Source organism: Vipera ursinii, assembly GCF_947247035.1.
Source record: "Vipera ursinii genome assembly, chromosome: 5".
Taxonomy (NCBI): domain Eukaryota; kingdom Metazoa; phylum Chordata; class Lepidosauria; order Squamata; family Viperidae; genus Vipera; species Vipera ursinii.
This window is the reverse complement of record NC_139518.1, coordinates 55,086,489-55,099,367: the sequence shown is the minus strand read 5'-3', so window position 1 is coordinate 55,099,367 and position 12,879 is coordinate 55,086,489. Positions and strand designations below refer to the sequence as shown.

The window sequence follows — 12,879 nt, the reverse complement described above, 5'->3', positions numbered from 1 at the left end:
ATCAACTATTTTTTTAATTTAGTTTTATTCATTTATAACATAAAATGTGAAATATAAAAGCAAATAGTAGGGGATAACAGTAGAGAAAGGTGTGAAGAAAGGGTGGGGGGGAGGAACAAAAGGCATTGGTTTCCAGCTCTCTCTGTTGCAGTAAAATCAGACATTAAAACCAAATCTCAACATTTTACATTTCTATAGTAGTATGCACTAGCCATTTCTGTATCGGCGAATCAGTTTAATCAGTAAAATCCAAAATCATGATTTCATTTTTTTACACCTCAAGCACAAAGTTCAGTTGCAGTTTCCAAGTAGAAACAAAAGTACTTATGTTTTTTTCTTTTATCAGCACAGTCAACTTGGCCATCTCTGCTAATTCGATCAGCTTTTGTAACCATTCATCCATGGTAGAAATCGAGGCATCCTTCCACTTTTGTGCATAGAGCAATCTTGCTGCCGTCACCATATATAAAATCAGAGTTCCATTTTTTTTCCATTTCTCATTCCACTAGGCCCAGAAGAAAAGTTTCTGGTTTAATCTTTATGTTCACTTTAAGAATTATCTCCATTAATATATGAATCCTACTCCAATATTTCTTTGCCTTATCACATGTCCACCATAAATGATAAAGAGTGGCTTCTTTACATTTACATTGCCAACATTCATTTGAAATTTCTTTATACATTCTAGATAACTTATCTGATGTTGAATACCAGTGATACATCATTTTGTATGAAATTTTCTTTTTGGTTATAATTTAATGTGAATTTTAAGCCTTTTATCCACATATTCACCCATTGGTCAAATATCACATTATACCCAAAATTCCTTGCCCACTGGATCATACAGTGTTTCACATGTTCATTTTCCAAATTCAGTTAATAACACTTTATAGACCAATCAAACCAATCAACTATAACTATGTGTTCTGGCTTACTGCATAACCCTGTTGCTCCAGCTACCACATTTAAATATCTTAACGGAACACGTTTCATCAGCACAGCTTGTAAATACTCTTGGTGTGACTTGCCTTCATTTTAGGAGTTTCACCATCAATCAGAAGCTCACAATGTAATGGGTGAACAACAAAGATGGTCTCATTGCAACATTGGTTGTGTTATATGAAAGCTAGTCTTTTCAGCATTACAGTGGCAGTTCCCATAAAATATGCTCTTTTTTGGGAGATATTAGTACTATATAGGCCTTCAGAACACTTAATTGTGCACAGACAATTTCCTGCCATCTTACATGAGAGGCTACTGAAAGCAATTATAAATTGCTTTGTTAGCAGAAATCCAGGACAATTGGGATTTCCAGTGATGAGGATGCCTGTATGTATATTTGGCTGATACAGTGGTTATGATCTTCTCTAGTTTTCCTGCTCAAACTAAGAGGATCTGGATTGGAAGGGGGAGGTGCCCAGTTACAGTTTTTATCCTTTCTGTATATAAATAGGAAAAATGATCACAAATACACGTAGCTAATATTACCCTATGTCTCTTTATATCAAGATTTTGAAGTTCCCCCAGTCAATTTGTATATAATTATAAAAATATTTCTTGTACTTTTTGAGTAAAGATAAATAAATGGGATGAGTAATAAATTACAAGTCTCTCACTTGATTTTCCATTTTTCAAATTCTTTGATAGAAAAATCATTATTGTCCTTATTATTTCACTTATTGAATAGTTTGGGAAATTTGTCATTTCCAACAAAGACAAAAGTCTTTTAAGTTTCATTTCTTACATAATATTTAGTTCTATAATGCCACCTAACTCAGTGATTATCTTAGTTTTGACAATAAATATATGTATGTGAATGAAATATGATGAGCAAATAACATAAAGACTGCAGATTTGATTTGTTTCAAGTTCAGAGTTTGCACCTGTCATGAAACATTTCTTGTTGTTTCAGGAAGGTGAGAAAACAACAAATCAGATTCATATAGGTATTAAAGAAATCTTTTCTGACAATCTGAGGAAAACATGAGTAAAACAAAATATGCTTGTTCAGAAGGACAGGCAGATAGCCGGACAATAGGAAATACAGTTAAAACTTCAGAATAACTGATACGCCAGAAGCTATGATATTTAAGTAGCCACTGAAAGTATTTAAATATGTTCAAGATAATGACACTTCTGTTTTCCCAACCAAACAATGTGTCTTTTTGCAATTTTTTTGCTCCGGAACCAGTAGGTGTCAAAGAAATGTTGTCACACCATTGAACGTTGTCTTCTTCATGGACCAAAGTAGTATTATAGGAAAACTGGCAATTTATGATAACTTTGAAGAATCTCATGAATGATTATTATGGAAGCAAATGCAAACAGATAGCTTAATTAGCTACAGATAAAATAAATTGACTCTTCTACCAAGAAATAGGCATCTTAGACATCAGATTACCGTAAATGAAGTGATGTATAAATGCTAGCTGCTGGTAGGAAATAGGTTTAGTACTGTGGTTAGCTCAGAATAACAACTTCCGGCAAGTAGTTCCAGATATGATACCTTTCCCTTGAGGTTTTCTCGAAACTATTCTTCAATTTAACATTATAATAATTATAGTGCTTGCAGGGAGACAGTTTCATAGTTTTCCTTTTTTATTTTTATTTTTCTGTAGTAACTTTATTAAATTTTAAACATCAAAAATAAAAACTAGCAGGTGCTAAGAATAAGAAAAATAAAGAAGAAAAAATAAAGAAAGAAATGGAGAACAAATCCAGAAGTGCATTTTCATGATTCCATATTACACAAATGCTAAGAAGGACCTCTGCAAAAACATCCTTTGGTTTCAAGTTCAGTAGAAAGTAGCCTGAGGAACCAACATAAGTGGATATCTGATTATGAAGGGAAAATACATTCTTCTTTCTTACTTATAACAAGGATGAAAACAAGAGTTTTTGCTTTGTCTACTCTCATTACACTGAGAAATTGTCTACTCTCACTCATTACACTGAGAAATTTGCAGACCGCACCAAAAAATATTTTAAAAAATTCAGTCTTTTAGTTGTGTTTTTGGCAAACCAGACCAACCATCAGCTTACAATACTAGGTTAAATTGATTATTGTAATGTTATATATTTAACAGTTTGGTTGCATTACAACTGGCTCATTTTTATCACAGAGTGTTTTTGCCCAGGTTTTGCCCATGAAGTGGTGGGGTTTTTTTGGAAGATACTATTTCAAAATATTTTCTATTTGCTGAAATTACACATTCAAAAATCTTATTATGGAATAAAATTAATTGTATTATTAAATTTAATATTATGTATTCCAGCTCAAATATTGACAATTATTCATCCTAAAATCACCACAATTTGCTTGCATTTCTTTTTTTCTTCAGTACTGTATCCTTTAGTTTATCAGTCAGTGCTCACAGGTAGATTAACCACTGCTAACAAAACAAACCAGTGTAAAATATTTACTCATATGAATACTAAATGGCAAATTATCCAAACAAATCTTTCACAAATTAACTACAGTAACCATTTCTTAAGATTCTTCTTCTAAATCAGAAGGGACCATGTGCCTCTTCTTTCTCCAGGAAGAGTTCTAGACTGATGCGATTATTACAAGGAATCCCCTCTCCGAAAACCATGTGACTAAATACCACTTGTCACCAAAGAATAGTTGTGAGAAGCCAGTGACCATCACCTTTCAAAATAAAGCTAAACATATGACCATTACACAAAACTATGTTAAGCAACTATATTGGCTCCAGATGATAAATAACTAGGCCCTAAAAAAAGTGGTCCCACAAGACAACTGTTTGTTCAATCTATTATCGTTTGGCCACTTTAAAAACTAACAGTATTATTTGTTTTGGTATATACTGCTACAAATTCCAGATTAAATAGGAGCTTTTTTTTCAATTCCTTATACTTCCACATATCAACAAACTGTGATCCATTCCTGCATATTAGCTATCCTTGTGGGCAAATGTATATGTCAGCTGGATTACATGTATACAGTTGTTTATTTATTGGGCTGCCCATTCCAAATTCATGACCCTGGGTGGATAACAGTCTTAAAATAAAATATGAAAACAGGAAAATAACAAGCAAAGAAAGAGCAGCTGAGGTAATAGACAAACTCCTTTATCTCAAATCAACATGACCAATGTGTAGGCTCAGCCACACTTTCTGACTCCCAGGCCTTGTCACATATAATAATGATATATGTATACTACTGTAACAGTATAATGCTGTTGGCCTGGGATTGAGTATAACGCATCTCCCTTTGAATAATTAAAATAGCTTCAAACATTTCTGTAAGCAGACTCTGGAAAAAAAGGCACAGGTACTTCAACAATTTGAAAAGAAGTGCTTTGTATATGTTTCCACATGATGTGAAGCATCTCTTGCAAACAGTTTGCATAATGAGGAGGAGGAAGAGTAGAAAGTCTTCGCCCTATCTTTTATGTATTTGTTTCATTTATTTATCTAATTTATACAGCTGCCCATCTCACCAAATGTAAGTCTGGGTAGCATACAACCTAGCTAAAAACAATGGATAAGTATGTAAAACCCCTGTCATTATTAGTGGTTTATTAAAACTTACAAAAAACTATAAAAAACAAACAAGGGGAATAGCAGAGGAAAGTAGTCTGTCACATATTTAGTTAAATATTCACTGGCCCCTGTATGTACATGAACACTTAATCCTTTGTTCCAGAGTACACTGTGGTGTGCAAAGTGGGTCATCTGAATTATTGATCACAATCACAACCATCAGTTTGACCAAACTATGTGTGGATTAAACAGCAATATTCCAATCTGTATTTTGTTCAATAGTGAACGGATTAACACATCTTGTTTGCTATACCACATGGGTTATAAAATCAATGTGGTGAACTAGATCAGGTGTTCAAACACTTTGAAACTCCTCCAATTTCTTCTTTTCCAGGAACATGGTTTTAAATACACACACACACACACACACACACACACACACAAACACACACACACACACACACACAGAGAGAGAGAGAGAGAGAGAGAGTATATTCTTGCTTTAATAGTTCTAGCCTGTTTTATTTAATATCCCTTTTCATTTCTCATGTCTGTGAAGAATCTGCCCTTAGAAGCATTCCCCATACTAGCTCCCTTTTCTTGAATTCATCAATTTCATTCTGTGTTTTCATTTGGAATAGCTTTATTTCTGATGATATAAATTGTGCACCAGATACAATATCTAGCTGTTACTGTTGTGTTCATTTGAATGGGAGAACTTTATTAGTTTTTTTTATTTCTGATTGCAGTATGCATGTGACATAAGGGTCATTCTTCAATTTAGCCCTCCTATTTATCTTTCATCAAGCTTTGATTAATAGTTGTTTGTCTGCATTCTTCCAACTGCATTTCATTAATTCAAAGCTCTGTTACTGAAGTTTGCCGAGCTTCTATAGATATTAGGCAGTTATCATCACTAGTGTTATTTGTCAGAATTTGCAAATGGATCCCGAAAGTAGGTTTGCCATCTTATTCAAAACAGTCTAACAGCAATTCAAGAGTGTGAAATTCATGAGTATGTCCTTTTGTACATAAACCTGATTTCCATCCATACTATGGCAACTACTAACTTCATTGTGATTCAATTCTTTTACCCAATTTCAGCCAGAGTCCTAGTGAATTAAATTATGCCTGTTACAAATCAAGAAAATAGTGAACACATTGCTAATAGGGGTCATTAATTTTGTCCTGAAATATATATTTGTTTTTTTTCAAGAACTCAGAAGATATTGTGAAACAGATTTTTTCCTGCTTTCCAGTTTCACATTACATTTTTAATCTGCATATTTAATCATGCTACTATTACCACATAATTATTACTACTTTATCAGAGTTGCTGTTTATGCTGCTTTTTTCAAATATTAATATGTATCATGAATAACATATCTATAGCTAAAATCTTCTGAAGGAAGTTATTTCTCTTTTAGAGTATAATTCCCAGAATTCCAAGGCAATGTGGCCAACAGCTGGATGTTACAAACTATCACATCTGGACTGCATAATATTGGAGAAAGCTGCTTTGCTGTTGCCCCAAATTTTTGAAATATTCCAATATGTCCATATGATATTCTGTACTTTCAAAAGTGCAATTAAAATATACTTTTTTCCTCTGTGGTAAAAACAATCACTTTTTTTAGTAACCATCAATATTTTCCTTCTTTTTGTGTTTCTACAACTCTCAACTCATATGCTATTTCTTGTACTGGAGTGGTCCTGTGCAACCATGTGAAAATGGTGCTTTTTGTTATATTATAATTTTTAGTTAAGATTACCTAGTCCTATTGGTTATTCTTCAGGACCACAAAATAAATGAAACTGAATAATGCTTTCTGTTACATTATTGCTACAGTAGTACTAAATGCTAAACTCTTTTTGAGATCTAGTTCTATACTTAAAATAATCTTTAATATATGAAGAATAGCCAGTCTGAAGATTCAGATATTTTTCACTGATGCATTAAAGAATTTAGTGCTGGACTCATAGTGTCATAATCAATCAAGCCATATTTACCACAGATACTTACACAGATATACACCCAAAGGTGCTTTTTCACAACACAACTGGACTTTCTTGTTTTTCTTTAAAGATGTTTCGCTTCTCATGCAAGAAGCTTCTTCAGCTCCTTCAGCTTCTGATTCAGCTGAAGAAGCTTCTTGGATGAGAAAGGAAACATCTTCAAAGAAAAACAAGAAAGTCCAGCTGCCTCTTGAAAAAGCATCTTTGGGATATAACTATGACCTGGATTATTACTGATGATGATGATGATGATGATGATGGAAGGGACCTTGGAGGTCATCTAGTCCAACACCTGCTCAGGCAGGAAACCCTATACCATTTCAGACAAATGGCTGTCCAGTCTCTTCTTAAAAACTTCCAGTGTTGGAGCATTCACAGCTTCTGGAGGCAAGTTGTTCCACTGGTTAATTGTTCTAACTGTCAGGAAGTTTCTCCTTAGAATCTCCATAGACACACAGATACACACAATCATACACAGACACACAGAAAAATGCCTCCAAATTTTTCAACTGAATAGGACTGAAAGCTTGATTATGATTACACTGTAAATCTATGCTACTTCTGTCACTATAATATTCATTCATACTTTTTTCATTGTCTTGAACAATAATGGTAGTAACAGATAATATATACAATTAATAAAGATAAATTAAGGAAAAGAATACTGGGTTATTGAAAATCATATAGACAGCTCTCACTACTGGCTTTCTATAGCCCAGCTTCAATATTTTATGAACTTATTGACACAGAATGTCTTTCTCATAATATTTTATTTTGTTCATATATTTTGATACCATTCTAAGTTTATTTATATAGATATATTTGCATTACGGTACTCATGATCAACTGTTTTTCTAATACCTTATAGGATGTCTTTTTATGCTGCCATTATTATGTATGAATTATTATCTAAGATAGTTTTAACTGATCTAGCAATACCTGATTTTATAGAAAATTTAAATGCTCCCATTTATTTGATGTTATGTATAATATTTGGGGGGAGGGATTGTGTATAGGAGCAGAGCATTTATAGAACCTGTATTTAAATATTTTGGGTATATCTTTGAGTAACCTTTTGGATTTATACAGTATTGACTGATTTAAAAAATGGTCACATAACATATTGTTTTTTATTTTTTTCAATAGGCACAGTTATGACACCAAATTATTTAAATTATAATAATCTCAGTGTTGCACCATGGTGTGATTGCAGCAGCAGTGGCAATGACCTAGAAGAATGTCTGAAATTTCTGAATTTCTTCCAGGATAATTCATGCCTTAGTGAGTACCACATATATGTGCTATAAAACAATTCCAGGCCAATACAGTCATGTACACTGAAATTACAAATATGAGGTCTATTTTCATAACAAAGATGCAAAGATTATTTTCTCAGGTTCATTATTCCAAGGAGGCAAATACTCTGTAAAGGTAAAAAAAAAACTAAATCACTTTCTGCACAATATATTGTTGTTGTCCTTCTCTTTGACCAACTCTGAATCCCTAACCATAATCATAAATCAAAATTGCTGTATTTAGATATCATCTCAAATCTGCTCTCCATGAACTCTTGTTTTTTTTAAAAAAGAAGTGTTTGTGCATGATATTAGATGTGTGGATGCCATTGGTTAAGCAATACTGATAAGAGATTTCATGTGTTTAGACAGCCCATGCAAAAAATTGACCTAGCCTGAATTATTAATACCAAATAAGAACATTTTAATATATGTTCTGATTAAACATTTAATATATTGTATACTAAATTCTTTACTGAATTTTAGTACAATGTGTTCTACATGGTGATATGAGCTTGACATTTGTTTTCCTGTTATGTATAATATTACATAGAGTATACAGCATCCATGTAACATATTATAGGAGAAGGAATGGCAGAACCTGGAGGCAAAGTCAAAAGAGGAATTAGCCTAGTATCTCTACAGAGCCAAGTCCAACTCCCTCCCTTGACTCCCATTAACCCCTATCTACCACCAAAATAGTGCTAACCATTTAGTTGAGTAGATTCCTGTACATAGGCATGAGTGATAAGTCAGTTTATTTGGAACTTCACATGTAGTTCTGCTCTTTTTTGTTCCTGACCCATGTCTCTTTATGTACAATAGTAAAATATTTTCAATATAATAGAAATCAGCACTTTATTTCAGGCTTATGCACTGTGGTCTTCTCCAGCGGCATAGCTATTCCATTTGAATGTTTGGTTGCTATTTCCAACCAGATTTTATTTAGTGTCACACATAATGCTAACACATTAATATGTTTTAGTGTGGGAGAAAAATAAGCAGAGCCAGAAGGGGCAAAGTTAAGTGAATCATCAGCCTAGAGTCATTATGTTCCCACAAACGGTCTAAGTCCAACCCCTCTTTGGTTGATCCTTATTTACCACCAATTTAGCCTTGAACATTAGTTGACTAGGTTTTTGTGTATAGACTTGAGCAATTAATCTTCTTGACTGCAACTTAACTTATGGCCCTGATTTTTTGCACCTGACATTTGGATGCTTGTTTCCAGTTTAGTCTGCTATGTGACTCTATCTCTTTGTCTTGGATCTAGAAAACCATTGTGGCTTGTTCAGCATACCATAAGCATCAAAATATAGCATTAATTTTAAATCAGGTTTAGGAAACAAAGCAGGATCATAAACCATTGCTTATATTGGATGTATTACAGACAATACTTCTTGATCCTGCAATGTTTCCTCAAACTATAGTTTAAACTAATCATGATTGCAGTGTTGTGTTGGAAAATTATTATGGGAAATTTCTACTTACATTTGCACCCAGCACACTCCCAGTCAGGCCCTATATCTAGACCAAAGCAAGCCAGCATTCAGTACAGATAGCAAAAAATATAGCTTGAATGTTTATTCATTAAACATCAGAAAATATCAAAACAGTTACCTGGGAAAAAGTAGGATAAATGGCAGAGAAAAGCAGGGAGAAAAAAACAACAGACAACAGACAAAAGAAACATGAACAACAGACAAGAATTTACATTATATTTCTATATCTATTAAAAGGCTTAAACATTTTAGACTCTGTGGAAATGTAATTGTGAGTAATTAGTGTGGACAACCCAAAGGGAGTTTCCTTTAGTTGTTCCAGCCTTAATCATTTTAGGTACATAACAGCAGCAGAATACAGATGAAAAGTAAGGTACTTCTTCTATTCTGTACTATGAAAGAAACTATTTGACAGTGGTAATGATCTGTCCAACGTTTTGCACATTACAAGGTTTCTTTGTACCTATGCTAGAGTGGAGAATACCCAGGAACTTTAAATCTGCTATATGTAGTGCTAGATCATTACTTTAATGATCAACTATTAATTCCAGGATGGGAAAAATATTTCTGAGAAGCCATGGCCTTGACTTTTGCATTTTAGAACTTCATCAAATGTAAGAAGCTAACTGAGTGCTAGAAACATGGTTTAGGAATTTTCCATCTAAATTTGATTAAATATCTATTTCTCTAATAAAAAAAGTCTGCAGATTTTCAGTAGCTTCATTTCCCACTGAATGTTCTTAATTGTTTTAATACCTTGAAACTCAATTACCATTGCATAATTTTGAAAAGAAATACACCTTTTCTATTGTTCTTTTGTTTTTAGAATAAAAATGTTAATGAAGATAAAGCAAGGTCATTAGAGGACAGTGGGAGGAATAATTATATCTAACCTGGCAAAGATACTTTTTCTCAGGAAGAAATTAAAGGTGTCCCTGCTTCAATAGCATTTCACTGAAGGGGATTAATGTTCCATTACCTTTTTTGTTAATGGAATGACTTTGTAAACCTTTATTTTAAATAAAAGATACAATTATCTTTAATATGCATAATGTCTTGTTCATATATAAAGCAAAGCCACATTTTTTTGAAATAATAGTTGAAAGATCATATTAGTCTGGTTCATGTAGCAGAAAACCAACCCAAATGGATTCAGGCATAATAGTGTAAAATATGAGAACCCAAATTATGGCTCAGTTGATATGTTAAAAGGATGCATTGTTTTAAAAAAATATGCAGTTGTGTTTGTATATTTAAGGTAGTTTGGGATTTTGAATTGGGAATCAATCACCAAAGACAGGTATGCATTTTTATGCAGAAATCTTTGCTCCAACGGGTTTACTCTTCTTTACCAGAAAAGCTCATTGAATTAGGCCATCTGCCACTTTCCTTCTGTTGATTAAAGCTGCCTTGGACCATTTTAATGTAAATATGGGACAAAGAACACATTCAGAATTATCATAAATATACAGGCAACTAGTTCAGAATCTAGGTAGAGATATTGCATGTAGGAGATCAAGTGTCTAGGCAGAGAGGCTTACCAAAGTGAATCGTTCTCTGCACACTGAAACTGAAGACTCAAAATATTTATTCTAACGTAGTGTCCTTGCTGACATGTTACTAATCTGATAGGAAGCAGAGGTTTTTCTTTCCAAATAATTTCCTGTGAGTTAGAGGAATATAAGTCATCTTATAGTCTGAGAATAGAAGACACTTTGGAGACAAATAAATGGCTGAAGTTGCAAATGTTTGCAAATAGCACTGCAAAATTTGTACTGTTCAAAAAAAACCCAGTGCAAATAGCATGTTGTACTAGAATGAATGTTCTGAAGATCAGTCTGAAGATTAGCCTTGTTTGAGAGGGACTATTTGCCTCCTAAACTGAACTCTTTTGGGGATCCTTAATTGATTCTTTCCTTCCCTATTCAGATATCTTTGCCCCATATATCCACCTAGTCTTGTTCTTCCTTCCTTTTTTCTTTACCAAAATACTTTTCTCTTGTTTTCACTTCATTCATAATAATGATAATGATGATGGTGGTGATATTATGAAATAATAATAATAATAATAATAATAATAACAACAACAACAACAACAACAACAACAACAACAACAACAATAATAATAATAATAATAATAATAATAATAATAATAATAATAGAGTTGGAAGGGACCTTGGAGGTCTTCTAGTCCAACCCCTGCTCCAGCAGGAAACCCTATACCATTTCTCTTTCCTGCACCTTTTCTTTGTGTGTCTGAAAGAGAAAAGAAAACATTGGGAATTTCAATATGAAAGGTTTGTAAATGAAATGGTGTATGGTTAGTATGAGCAGAAAGAATGTACATTATATCATAGAAACAAGCACAATTCTTAAGTATTGGATATTCAGTCAGTTGATTAAAAAGGACAGATACACATAGAGAAACACACAAATACGCATATACATGTCATTTTTATCAGCTGAATGAAATCCTAGTAGTTCCTCCTTCCAAACATGTATGTATCTATGTTTGAATGCATGCATACATACATACTTATCCACACATTTTGAGGGAAGGTGGAACTATTAGGATTTATTTCAACTGGAGTTAGTAAGCTTAGGTGGTACCTTGTACAGGATTTTTCTTCTGGGTTCTTTTTTTTTTGGTTTTTTTTTCCAATCTACTTCTCATTTGGAAGAGTCCTCTTAAATTCAGGATTGTTCACCCCTTCATATAAATACAATAATTATCTGTGTACTGGTGTTTTACCCCTTCCTTTCCCCCCCCCTAATTTAGACTTTCTTTCAAATATGCTTTACTCCCCAAAAGAGAAAACTTCTCATGCTAAAAAGATATAGTTGCATTTTAAATAGAAGCATATTTAAACATGGATAGGATAAAGCCCCTAGAATTTGCTCAGTTGTATTTGAGTAATACCATGCTATTTTATTTGTTCAGGTTAACTATCTATAAACCCACTGTTACCATCTTTTAATTTTCCCTAAAACGTTCAAGGCATGAAAGCTTTTAAATTTTTCCTGGCTTCTTTTTGTCACTAACTGTCTGTATCTGAAGTCTGTTTTCTACTTTATTAAAAAAAAATTGAAAAAGTTAAATGAAGGTAATATTTTCAAGGTAAGCAAAAGCAAAATGATTTATAATAAGCATTAGATACTGCTGAAGAAATGTGTTAATACTCAGGTTAACCATACTCGGGTCTCCAGTGAAATTGTTTTGATATCTTATACAATGAGTTTGAAATAAGAAATATCCAAATCCAAGCTGAATCCCCAAAGACATGATTAAAATCTGTTTTTCTATTCATTTGTATGTATTTTTTAAAGAAACACCAATTTATTCTTGCCATAATTGTAGTATTTAATCCATGAAGAATTACACCTTTCAATTTTTACATGTTCAGTATTGTGTGTGAGCATATATTTCCACCTAATTATGCGCATTTTGTTTGAAGATTTGAAAGGGAAAAAAGAAAAACGACTAGTCAATTAATTAATTTAATGACTTTCCTATAAATAAATCAGCAAACTTTTCACTACTATTTTAACTTATGAAC

General features: G+C 32.9%; 1 protein-coding gene across 1 annotated transcript in view; it reads left to right on the top strand.

Annotated features, from left to right (window-relative positions):
• GFRA1 (GDNF family receptor alpha 1) overlaps positions 1 to 12,879 on the top strand; it is a 291,272-nt gene that overhangs the window by 230,498 nt on the left and 47,895 nt on the right. The window contains exon 6 of the mRNA XM_083363394.1: positions 7,672 to 7,806. Within this exon, the coding sequence (XP_083219520.1) occupies positions 7,672 to 7,806 (135 nt within the window). The remainder of the gene's footprint in view (positions 1 to 7,671; positions 7,807 to 12,879) is intronic.